Raw genomic sequence first — 13,344 nt, 5'->3', positions numbered from 1 at the left:
TTTGTCTTTGGACATCTTTTTTTGGGGGGGTTCCAGAGTCCTGTTGATAGCTACTCAACAGCTAGTTTCAATTTTGGTCTTGACTTTACATAGTTTTGAAATTCTTTTTCTTAGAATGATTCTTAAAATTTCTTTAACTGGGATATTGACTGGCATGGTATGCAAAGTGAAAGAATAATGTGAAATGTCACATAATGTCACATAAGTTGACAATAAGAATTAGAAAGTAATTGTAATTCTACCACTGTTCTGCTTTCAGTAAGTTTATGTCAACATTTCCTCATCTGAATCCCAGTTCACATACAGCTAAATCTGGGTTGTGAAATTTGCTGTAATTTTGGGAGAGGTAAAAATCCCTAAAATGCTTATTGTGTTTTGGCAGCCTTTAAAAGTGAATAAGAGAAAGACTTCAAATTGCTAATTCATTTTTTTTGCAAATAAGTCACTCTGAATATTGACAGTATCACATATTCTCACATTCCAGTTTTGTATCCCATTATTGTTGGGAAAAGTTTGACTTTGTTTTCATAATGCAATAAATAATAGATAGTTTTAACTACATTTTTCTCCCATGACATTACTAGACATAACTAACAATTCATTCTCAAATAGAGCAGTTGAAATATCTTCAAATATATAAAGTGCATGTGCTAGGGCTTAGCAGGAAAAATGACTATGTTAACCTCTCTTATATAATGGAAGAACACTCAGTTGGGAATCAGAAAGCCTGGGTTTTAGCTTTTCCTCTAATATCAACTACAAAAAAGGACTTTGGACAAGTCATTGAAAGTTTCTAAGTCTATGTCCTTGTCTTTAAAATGAGGAGCCAAATGTGATTACAGGGATTCACTCAAATTTTGAAATTCCATGACTTTGCTTTTGTTCAATAATATACTTTTACTGTATTATTGCAGTACATATAAGCTAGGAGTTCAAATCCTTCCTGTTAGGTTTAAACCATTCCCCCAAGGGCTGGAGTGGGGCTTATTTTTTTTCCTGTGCACAGGTCATAGTCTGTTCTTATTCAGCCTTTAGATATTTAACCACAGTATTTGACACATATAAATGATTTTATTATAAAGGTGAAAGTTCTCACACATTAGAGAAAAAATAAATTTCTTGCTTTCTCACTGAAGTCTTCCTGTGAATCATTCCTGAACTGTCACTCTTGCTGGCTAACCCTAATTCTGCTTTGTCAAATTTGTGTGAGATCGGGCTGGCCTGGTAGGAGATGATGCAGGTACAGAGTTTCACAGCATCTGTATACTTAGGCACCACACTAGTCTTTTTACTTCTTTTAAAGTGTAGAAGCTGCATGCCAGTATGTTTCTAAATGAAACTTCAGGTTGCAATGATCTGCTTTGGAATTTGAGACATTTTTTGGGGCTCCCCTACCCATATATCTCACTGGCATGCCCTTGTGAACCAAGTACACACACGCTGGCAAGTAAAGATACCCACACACAGACACTACTGTGTGCATCTACCTGTATGTGTGTGTGCACACACACGTGTGCATGACGCTTGACTTTGGACCCTGCACTTATAATGGGGAGCATTCATTTCTCCTGGTTGTTACCTCCATTTCCATTCTAGAGAACTTTGACTTTTGGAAGTGACTTTACATCTAACAGAGAGTGGCTGTTGTGGGCACCTCAGGGACAATGAATTTAAGCAGAAGAATGAAGGTAATTTTTATTGGATTAAAGATTAGTCTTTAAATTCCTTAGGGGAATGAACCAAATCTAATGTTTTTCTGTTATGTTTCCAAAGCTAATGTTTCCCTGACTCTTTTTATATTGTAGTTTGGTATCTTCTGAAGAGGAGAGAGGAAAAAAAGCTTTAGCAAATCAGCTCTTTCATTCAGAAATGGAATTTGGGGGGTCTGTTTTAGCTAGGCTTTTTGACAATCTGATTTAATGTTTTTGCTGATGATTGAGTGGCTTCACAAATGTGAAAATCTGGGTGATGGAAGGTGTTGTTGAGGGGGAAACAGAGTGCAGTTATTTAAATAGTCCTGGGCCAATAAGCGCTTGGTAGGTGGAGTTACTGTTGTATGCATTACAGAGAAAGATAATTCTGAATGAAGACTTTAAACATCACACATGCTGGCTGGGCTCTGGTTCTATGCATTGTGCAAACAAAAATGAGTGACTCAGTGACTAGGTTTTGCTTACTATCCATTAGTGGATGCAGCATGTTTGAAAAGACTTCTTTTTAAAAAAAAAAATATGCATGTAAAGGATTTATCAGAAGCCCTCATGAATATTTCATGAGTTGATATATTCAGCTGAATGAATTCAGCGAGTGTCAGTGTGTAGCTTGCAGACAAACCTCATCCACAAGGAGGCTACTGACATAGGAAGCACTTTGGCGCATTTTCAGAGGCAAAGCCAGGCTGATAAAGCTCCTTGTGACAGGCTGACTTGCCATTCTTCGATTATGCTGCTCCTGCTCTAAGCAGCTCCTACTTTGGAGCCACAGCTTCCTAAATTAAACTGGGAACAGTTTGCAGACTTACCAGCCTCCTAACCTGCAGCTGTGTCTCTGCTATGTTTGAGATTTTTGTTTTGGATGGTGAAAGCCAGCACTCCATATAAGACATGACAGCAAAAGATTCTTCAAAAGAACTTACTGCTTCTGAATCTGAGGTTTGCATAAAGACTTTCAAGGAGCAAATGCACTTAGAACTTGAGCTTCCAAGACTACCGGCAAACAGACCTACATCTCCTAAAATTTCTCCACGCAGTTCGCCAAGGAACTCACCCTGCTTTTTCAGAAAGTTGCTGGTGAATAAAAGCATTCGGCAGCGTCGTCGCTTCACTGTGGCTCATACATGGTAAGAAGGGATTTGGTGGTGTTTGGAGTGCTTTTGACTAGCAACAGTGATTTGGAAATGTAGCAAATGGAATATTTGAATTTTGTTCATAATACAGACCTCAAGTGTGAGGTGAGTGGAGAGCCGGTCAGCTGAAGAATACATAGTGCTCTGTGTGTTCATATCACTGTGCCTAGCTGTTTCCAGATAAAAAAAGGCTCTCACTGGAGAGAGTCTTTAAAATTCCTGCTTATTAAAAACACCTAGCTAATTCTAGGGCAACTGAGTATTGAAGGAGTTTTAAAATTCAGTTTTTAATCTTTGTGGAGGTGATTGGTCACTTTGTGTGTGCGTGTTTTTCTGTTGATATTGATGAGTTTTTCTGATAGTATATTTTTGGTACAAGAATAAATGATTCAATCTTGGATTTGTTTCTTAAGACAATGTATAAAGTCAAGCTTAATTTATGGCATTGCCGTATTGTAGTATGTCAACTAGTGATTTTGATTTATTACCTCTGTCTTTACACTTGTCAAGGAAAGGGAAAACTAACTTCCCAATTCTGAAATTATGTGATTACTTAATTTAATTTATGATTCAAATTGCTATTATCTTTGAGATTCTTATTGTAAAAAAGGTGACTTAAAATTTATAGATAATAATAAATAAACTCCCAATTTACTTGGGAATGCCAAGTAAATAAATCCAAGAGCCCTCTATAAAACTGTACTGAGCCTTTAATATATATACTATTCTATATACAACAGAGTAGTTTCCTTAAACCAGTATAATAACAAAACACAAGGGAAAGTACAAAAGAAATTGAACTTTAATTGCAAAAGCTAGGCTTTTTCAGATTTCTTTGAATATTATACTTTCTTTCAGATTAAGATACCCTTCAAAATTGGGTACCTATAATTTTTATTTAATAGAGACCTTAGCAGTGAAGGGAGCTATTACCTCTTAAGGATAATTCTAACACACTGATTTTGACTGCATCTTAGATTACCAGCCAACATTATAAACTGAGGAGATCCAGTTTTTGAAAATTATTATTTACTTGAATTCTGTTTTTTACTCATTTGAAGTGTTTGTCTGCCTGATCTACTGCACAGTATATTGGCAAATTCAAGTTATCCCTAGAAATATGTAGCTTGCCTTTGATGGACACCACATGTTAAGGCCAGTATTCATGTTTTACCTAGCTAAAAATGATATGGTTATTTTTGTTTTCTGACAATGCAATGTTGTTCACTTAATTGTTTTATTGGTGAATTTTTTTTTTATCACCTTTTTGATGAGTTAAATCTTATTATTTAACTATAATCTCATACTTGTAGAGTACATGTGATTAATTTCTCAAAACTGACCAATGGTAGCATTTGTACAAAGAGAAGATTTATATGTAAGGAGGTACTTGCTTTGAAGAAGTCCTCTCTCCTGATTTACCCCACCCCTAAAGTGTGTGTATTTTCATATAGTTTGCTAAGTAGTATGACTGAATAGGAGAAAGGGATATAGTTATACTGCTACTTAGTTCTCATAAAAGGAATAAAGGTGAAAAACATACAATTAATTGACTCATGTTTTACTAATTGGTTAATATTAAACCATTATTTTGACTAGACGGACATTTAATTTTAACTAACTGATTCTCAGATAATGGTGAATCTTCATAAAACCTTGGTAATATTTCTTTATTATAGAGTTCCTGAATATAACAACATGACCTTTCTTTTACTCAGAATAGATTTTTGATGTAGTAGAAAGGTACAGCTATAAATAATGATTTTTTTTTTCAAAAGAACCCAAAGTTTAAAATGACTAAAGAGCCAGTTTCACTCTTGCATTATACAAATTTTCTTGCAGCAAATTTCAAAAAGAACAACTAAATGGTATTTGAGATAACTTATGCTACTAAAGTGGTCTTCTTCTAGCTGAGTTAAAACAAAAATTTCCACAAATTGCCAAAAATTTTTAAAAAAAGCCCACATGACTTTGATATGATGTACCATAAGTTAAAAGAATCCATTAATCATCAAACTTACAAAATAACTTTAGTTTGACAGTGACTCATTTTCACCCATTTTTACCTCCCAGCTTACACACTCTTCTTGTATTTCTTAGTAAAGGTATATCATTGTTTCTTTTAACTTCTGATTAAGTCTCTATTTATGTTTATTTTTTTCTCAGTGCATATTTAATATTTTTAAATTTTTTTTCATGGAGCATTCAATGAAATTTTCTTTTCATAAAATACATATGTATTTGAATGACTTTTTCACTAACCTTAAAAATTATGTACTCCTTTTTAAACAGCATCATATGTAATTTAAATGAGGAAATAAGAGCATAAGTACTTTATTTTTGCCTCTTTGTCATGGTGAAATGTAACCATTCTTTTCATGATCAACAATTAGTATTTTCTGAACCATGCATTTAAGTTAGAAATTCCAAGATATGCACTTAGAAGTCTCTAAAAACATGTTATTACTTTACAGTAGACAGTAGACGTCTTTTTAAAAGACTGGATTGTTTTGATTCCAGCATTGAAATTAAAGTAATTTTCATGATGAGCTAAACAATGCAGAGGATGCAGTTTATATCTAAACCCACTGAACAGTTTTTTTTAATCTTCAGTTATTTGTAGATTTCATTTTTTTTTTTTCAGGTGAATGTATAGTTCTCTGATTTTGAAAATCCAAGTTATGAAGTGTGGGTTAATGGCAGAAGATTTAAGAAACATTGTGAAATACTGACTCTGTGATTCTTTTTAAAATATCTGAACAAAGATAAATACTCCGTGTTTTATCACTACTCAGAGTATTGATGCAGTCCTAAATCTGGAAGGAATTTGGGTGATTTACCTAGTTGCTTTCTTTAACTCTTGGGCAGGCCCACAGTTACTCCATTTTGACATATGGGAATCTAGCCTATTTTTAAGACTGGAAAAAAAGTTCTAGAACCTCACTTAGTACACAATATTACTACTTAAGAGTCCTGGTATTGAAAATTACATTGGTCTTCAATGGATATTAAGAAAAACTTATAAGTACTTGCATGAAAATGAAGATAATTATTAACCAGTCCCAGGATTTTTTTTTTTTTCTCTCAACATATATAATTGAGCTGTGCTGTGAGCAAGAAAAGAAAAAACTGCTGATTTGATCCATGTGGATTCCAACATCTCCTATATTTTCGTTTCTTTACTAGGATGTTCACACGCATTATCTCATTTAAGTTTTATTAGAAGAATAAGAATAATAAAACTGTTCTGAATTGCTTTCGTTTCTTCTAACTATTTCTATTCCCTTTGTTATTATTTGACTGTGTGCCATTATCCCAAATTTCTAAATTCTCCTTTGAATTCTGAAACCCAAAAGTGGACACTCAAATCCATGTTAGTTGATATGAGACAATATAGATTTTTAAAAAATGTGTCCTACACTGCAAAGCATCAATGGAATATAAAGCATTGGTGAACAGGGAGAAGGGAAAATTTATCCCTAACCCCTAATCAGGGATGAAAACTCCTGAGATATAACGTTATCCTCCTTGTCTTATGTAGTCTGCTTGTTCTTTTTTTTTTTTTCAAATTTGAACTTTTTATTTTGTATCAGGATATAACAATTAGCAATGTTGTGTGGCCTGCTTGTTCTAGACTTACACTTGCCACCTGTAGCTTTGTCAACCTTCTCTCCTTTGCTCATGTTCCAACCTCAGTTATTAGTTCTCCGACATCATCAGCAGCGTGATGCTCTCTGATGGAAGCTACTGGTGATGGTCCTGAATACATTTCAGGCCTACCACACTGCTCTTGAAGAGCAAGTGCATTGGTGAACACCACCACTCTCTGTTTGTCTGTTCATGCTTGCATATGGGATATGCTTCACAGAGGACAGTATACTTTCAGAGTTAGTATTAGAAAAGAAGACCTGGTTTTTGTTTTTTTTTCCCCAGTTCCCCATTTAGTTCTACCTAGACCTTGGAAATATTTCCTCATTTTTATTAAAGGTTCATGAAATGTGAACTTTTGTGCCGAATATTTGACCGCGAAAGTATGAAACGACATAGTTCATACTCTAAAGAAACTTACTTATACTTGATAAGACAAAGCTAGAATAACTGGAAAAGAGTAAAAAGAAAATGTTTAATAATATATGTTTAACCTTTCTCTAAAGCTTTGCACACATTTACTGTCTTATACAATTTAGTCCTAGTTTGTGAGCTAAATCTAAATCTGTGCCTTGTGTTCTTTCTTATATTTCCTGAATTATTTCCTAGCAGTATGGAAAATTTTTGAAAAATATCTGTGTCTTTAAGTACTTACTGATTGAACATTTGATTGAACAGAACATTTGTTGAAAGCCTACCATGCTCTGGGTGCTACTCTGGGAGAAAGAGTCCTTACCTTCAAAGAATGCTCATGTCCCATGGAAGACAAACGTAGGCATTAAGAATTAATCAATGGTATGTGTGTAATGCTAATGAAGAATGACACTTGTAAGAGCACAAGAAGAGATAAATACTGCCAGAGAGTGAGTCAATGTGTTAGGGAAGGTTTGGAGGGGAGATGACATTTGTGTGGGGTCTTGAAGAATGATTAGTTTTTCAGGAGAAAAGTGGGCAGGAAGGGCAATATTTTTTTGGCCAAAGTGACAATAATAAAATTTTATCAACCAATAACAGTAATAATAACTCACAGTTATTTTGTACTTAAAATGCATCTGACATTATTTTAAATTATTAGCTTATTTTTGTGCCATGATGTATGGCAAAAACCATCACAATATTACAAAGTAATTATCTACCAATTAAATAAATAAGTAAACAAAACAAGCAAAAATGTCCAGGTTATGTACTGATATTTCCATTTTATTGGAAAGGGGATGAAGCATAGGGAGGACAGATAATTTGCCCAAGAGTACACAGCAAGTAAGGGGCTGAGTTGGGATTTGACTCAGAGGATGGTGGAAAGTGAGTAAAGTTCATTGGAGTTTTATAGCCTTAGGTGCAAGGTAGGAGAGATAGGAAGTCAGACTCTGCTTGGAGATTGGAGTCACACTCTAGGGCTTCCAGTATCGTGAACAAGACTTGGGGATTTATCCTATCATCAGCGGGGAGCCACTGCAAGGCTATGAGAAGGGGGTTACCTTAAATAGCTTTTACTTTGGAAAGGGCTTTGCAGGCATTGTGGAGAATGGATTGGAAGGTGAGAGGATTTAGAAGCATGGGGAAAAGGGAGAATGTTCATTTGAGAGATAATGACTTCTAATTATTGAGTATGTTTCATAGCATCAAAACTATGCTTATAACATTCTTTATGACTTAACAAATTATGGTTTATGGAAACTGGGAGGAAAAGCATGTAAATTCTGTATGCCTTGCATTTATCACCTCCAGCATGGTGCTATGCCTAGTTCTAGTTAATGCACTAAATCCAAATGCATCAAAGAATCTTAGCAAAGGTGCTAGGGAGGATGAAAACCGATTAGCTCAGTCCTAATTTATTAGAGGTGCTTTGTGTTGTGTTTGTGTATAATCCTGATGAGTTTTTTATAGAAATTATCTATGTCCGCAATCTGATCTCAATGACAATGGAAATCTATGCCTCATAGCCCTATTCTATTGCTTTAATCAGGGCAACTGTTTTCTCAGTAATGCAAGTCTGTAAATGGTGTTTTTCTGGCCTTTTAGTGTGTGCAAGTCTTCAATATATTGGATTTTAAAAATACTTACTGGAAAAAGGGCTTTGAAAGTAGTGATGACAAACCCCCTGCCGGGATACACACTGGAAGGTGACCCAGCAGGCATACCAACCGCCCAACTGCTAAAGTTTAAGTCTTTTGTGAAATTCCCTTTGCTTTCTTTTCCCATTCTTCCTTCTTTCGTTGACTCCCAGTTTTGAATCCTTGGATGTTTATTGTGCTTCTATCTCTAGCATCACTGTCAAGACACCTGCAACATTACACTTGAGGTATTTAAATGATTCCCAGAAAAGTATCTAAAATGCTTGCCCTGGTTTACAGGGCCCTACATTTTCTGGCTCCAGAATACCTGTGACCTCATCTCCTATTCCCCAGCCATGTTAGGCTCTTTTCTGGTCTTCAACAAACCTTGTATATTTCTACTTCCGGGCCTTTGCTTGATGTTGCTTCTGCCTAGAAGTCTAGTTCCCTAGATGTTGACGTGGTTCACTGTCTCACATCCATTCCTGGCTTCTACTCAAACCTCACTTGGTAGAGAGGCTTCTGCTGACCCCTTCATCTAAAAAAGCACTGTTTGCTTTCTTGTCCCTTGTTTTGCTTTCTTTATCTTCTTGGGTGTTATTACCTGGAAATATATTGCTAGAAAAGACACCCTTGTCTGTATGTTGTTTTTCTCTTCTATTGTCTACCAATCTAGCAAAATTGCATGAGAGCAGGGATTCTGTCTTGTTTACTATATCCTGGGCACCTGAAGAAAGGCTGGCACTTGATATATATTTGACGGAAAATAAAAGAAAAAATGAATATGGTCCTTGTGTTGTATTTTTTTGTTGTTGTTCTTCTAGCACTTTCCCTTTAGCTTGTTATGAAGGAGGAGAAAAGGAAACTTAGTTGACACTCTATAAGCACCCTCACTTCATCCGTCTCTTAGTAGTTGTATTCCCTTTTTGCTGGTAGGGCTACTCTAACTTGCTTTCTGTTTTGTGTTCTGTGATATCGTAGGTACAAGTTTAATCACGATATCTCACTAGAGGCTAAGTGTTTTACATGGTAGCCTATTTAATTAAGCCTCTGTGTACAAATCACACTACCTAGCCTGTAGTGCTGTAAAGTAAATATTTGTCTGTAGCACTGTACAATTATTATTTGGTTATTCCTCATGCATCAAACAGCACACCAAATAGGTGGTGTTTCAGCTTAGGAAAGCTCTACGTATCTCTTATTAACTATCTGAGTGGAAGCATCATAGAGACAAACCTATTTGTTATTTGTCCTTTAAAATATCAGCATATTATTTATTAGAATGCTTAATTATTGATCATTTCCTACTAAAGCAGCATCTAAAAAATATTAAGCTTTCTGAGCTTTCGATAGAATTTTCCTGGGGAACTTGTAAGGAAGAGTTCATTGCTTGCAAAGTAAGGAAATTGTGAATTAATAACCATTGTATTCTAGAAAAGACATCCTTAGGAGCAAAAATCCTCACTTGGTTTTGTTTCATGTTTTTCTGAACTGAGAGGTTGGGACCTCTGTCACTCCTAGTAATTTGTTTGACAGAGATATGTTTGACTCCCACTGTGTACTTTAAGTTAAAAAAAATAGAAGTAATTTGTTGACCTTCTCAAATTGCTTGAAGTTCTTCTTGTTAGAACTTAGATGTTTTGTCTTTGAGGGAGAATACGAGTGACTGCTTCTCTCGACCTTTTGTGGAAAAGAACACTTGTCACTATGCTTGCTCTCCTGACAGACAGCTTATCCCCTCCGTCACCCTATACCCTCACAATGTCAACCTCAGCAAATAACGCAGATTGTAAATAAAGGCAGAGGGGTAATGTGGCTTTCAGAAAAACTGCTTTCAAACTATATTTTGTGAAGCATTAGTGTTCTAGGACCCATTTTGGGAATTCCTTGAAAAATAAGATAGTGATGATCTTTTTGCTGGTCCTGGGTCCAAGCAAAGAAACATGGATGAATCTGGGGAAATTTCAGGAAATTTGGGGGAGTACAGATTCCATAATCTCCAAGTGTCTGAAAAACCACCAATGTAAGAGATAAAGGAGTAGATAAAAAATTTCTGGGTAGCTATGCTTGATAGAGTCATAGAAATTTTCAGACATTAAAATTATATGCATCTAAGATGTCCAGGAATGGCAGCAGAATAAATGAGGAGGGTGGACATAATTTGGGTCAAGGAGAGGTTACTGGTAGTGAGGATTTAAAATTTCAAAACCTTGAAAGAATAGTAATAGTATAATGAAACCTTCTACTTCGATTTGTTGATTGATAATGGTTTTCCGTATTTACTCTATCTCTGTACCTCTCTCCATATTTAAGTGCCTATATGTACTTTCTTTAGTTTCAAAGGAGTGCACTTGATGGAAAGCATTAGTTTTGGGTAAAAAAAAGCACCTCATTTTAAAGTATAATTATTTCCATTTCATCAGCATGTTTTCATATCATAATTTGAGTTTAATTCTTAATAATTGACCAATACCCTGACAAGTTATAAAAAGTTTATGGCCCATTTTTAAAAGTAAACTATTGAAGCAGTGATGTGGAGGGTGGTTGTTGTCCAGTTGCTCAGTCATGTCTGACTCTTTGCATCCCCATGGACTGCAGCATGCCAGGCCTCTATACCATTCACTGTCTCCTGGAATGTGCTCAGATTTATGTCCATTGAGTTGGTGATGCTATTTAGCCATCTCGTCCTCTCCTGCCCCCTTCTCCTTTTGCCTTCAATCTTCCCCAGCATCAGGACTTTTTCAGTGAGTTGGCTCTTTGCATCAGGTGGCCAAAGTATTGGAGCTTCAGCTTCAGTCCTTCCAATAAATATTTAGGATTGCTTTCCTTTAAGATTGACTAGTTTGATCTTCTTGCAGTCCAAAGGACTCTCAAGAGTCTTTTCCAGCACAATTTGAAAGCATCAATTTGTTGGCTTCCAGACTTCTTTATTGTCCAACTGTCACATCCATACATGACTACTGGAAAAACCATAGCTTTGATTATATGGACCTTTGTTGGCAAAGCCAACTGCCTCTGCTTTTTAATATGCTGTCTAGATTTGTCTTAACGTTTATTCCAAGGAGCAAGCATCTTATTATTGCGTGGCTGCAGTCACAGTCTGCAGTGATTTTGGAGACCAAGAAAAGGAAATCTGTCACTGCTTCCACTTTTCCCCATCTATTTGCGGTGAAATAATGGGACCAGATGCCGTGATCTTAGTTTTTTGAATGTTGAATTTTAAGCCAGCTTTTTTTCACTCTCCTCTTTCACCCTCATCAAGAGGCTCTCTAGTTCCTCGTCACTTTCTGCCATTAGAGTGGTATCATCTGCATATCTGAGATTGTTGATATTTCTCCTTGCAGTCTTGATTCTAGCTTGTGATTCATCCAGCCTGGCATTTCACGTGATGTACTCTGAATATAAGTTAAATAAGCAGGCTGACAGTATATAGTCTTGACACACTCCTTTCCCAATTTGGAACCAATCCATTGTTCCATGTCCTTGATTCGTGGACCTAGCATTCCAGGTTCCTATGCAATATTGTTCTTTACATCATTACTTTACTTTCACCACCAGATACATCCAAAACTGAGAGTCATTTCTGCTTTGGCACAGCTGCTTTATTCTTTCTAGAGCTATTAGTAATTGCCATCAGCTCTTCACCAGTAGCATACTGGACACTTAGCGACCTGGGGGGGCTCATTCTGGTATCATATATTTTTGCCTTTGCATACTGTTCATGGACTTTTCACGGCAAGAATACTGGAGTGGTTTGCCATTCACTCCTTCAGTGGATGTCTTTTTTTTCAGAACTCTCTCGTATGACTTGTTTGTCTTGGGTGGACCTGCATGGCATGGCTCATAGTCTCATTGAGTTATACAAGCCCCTTTGCAATGACAAGGCTGGGATACATGAAGGGGCGTGGAAGATTAGAGATATCTATAATATTAATACTTTATAAGTAATCTTGGTGACAAATTGTTGGTTTTAGGTACTTGAAACTACTTCTAAGAGGATGGGTGTCTGTAGCATTTATTTTTTTCTTCCCACCAAAAAAGATGTTACTTCTTTCTATAAAACTGTAAGATATAACATTAATATGGAAAACTATATTTCTTAATATAGTACAGATGAACTTCTGTTATTATATACTTTTGATGTTATCTTCAATTTTATTTTTACTGTTGATCTTTTTTTTTTATGTTATATTATTTGGAGTCAAGTAAGTTAGTTTTGGTTTTAATATTTTGTCTTGAATTGCTATTGAAATTTTAGATCAGTTAATTCTCTGTCTTGGACCTCAGTTCCTTCATTTGTGAAGTGGAGAAAATAGCCTCATATTTAGATATTTTCAAATGTTAATTTAATTTAAGCATGTATTTGTTAACTCTCCTGCTATCTATCTACGCATCCCACTATCTATCTACTCCTAAGATAATATATGAGAGTACTTAGTGAAATACTTCATGCATTATAAGTCACATAATAGATACTACTGTTTAATTATCTTACTAAATCTCTAAACATACACAAACATTCACATTATTGTCATTCTTGGTTGGTGAAGCAGAAATTATTTCTCATTATCTGAAAAGCATAGCTGGGTATTAAATATGCTAGTTTGGAAGAGTCAAAGTGCACTTGCATTTGTAAAAAATAATTTTATAATATTCACAGTGTGACCATTACTGAGGAAACAAAATATCATTCATTTATTTTCATGTGATAATCACATTATAATGAACCAAGCTAAATTGTATTGAAATGCATATCAGAAGATCCAGTGTGAATAGCTTATATCCCTAATAAGAAAC

At 35.5% G+C, this 13,344-nt stretch overlaps 1 protein-coding gene across 1 annotated transcript in view; it reads left to right on the top strand.

Annotated features, from left to right (window-relative positions):
- Window positions 1–2,583: 2,583 nt before the first annotated feature.
- Window positions 2,584–13,344, top strand: part of PDE4B (phosphodiesterase 4B) — a 428,331-nt gene continuing 417,570 nt past the window's right edge. Inside the window, exon 1 of the mRNA XM_061121680.1 lies at window positions 2,584–2,839. Coding sequence (XP_060977663.1) covers window positions 2,604–2,839 — 236 coding nt within the window. The 5' untranslated portion in view covers window positions 2,584–2,603. The remainder of the gene's footprint in view (window positions 2,840–13,344) is intronic.

The sequence above is a fragment of the Dama dama genome, chromosome 20, assembly GCF_033118175.1.
Source record: "Dama dama isolate Ldn47 chromosome 20, ASM3311817v1, whole genome shotgun sequence".
Taxonomy (NCBI): Eukaryota; Metazoa; Chordata; class Mammalia; order Artiodactyla; family Cervidae; genus Dama; species Dama dama.
The sequence above is the reverse complement of the archived record's forward strand: the minus strand, read 5'-3'. Positions and strand labels throughout refer to the sequence as shown.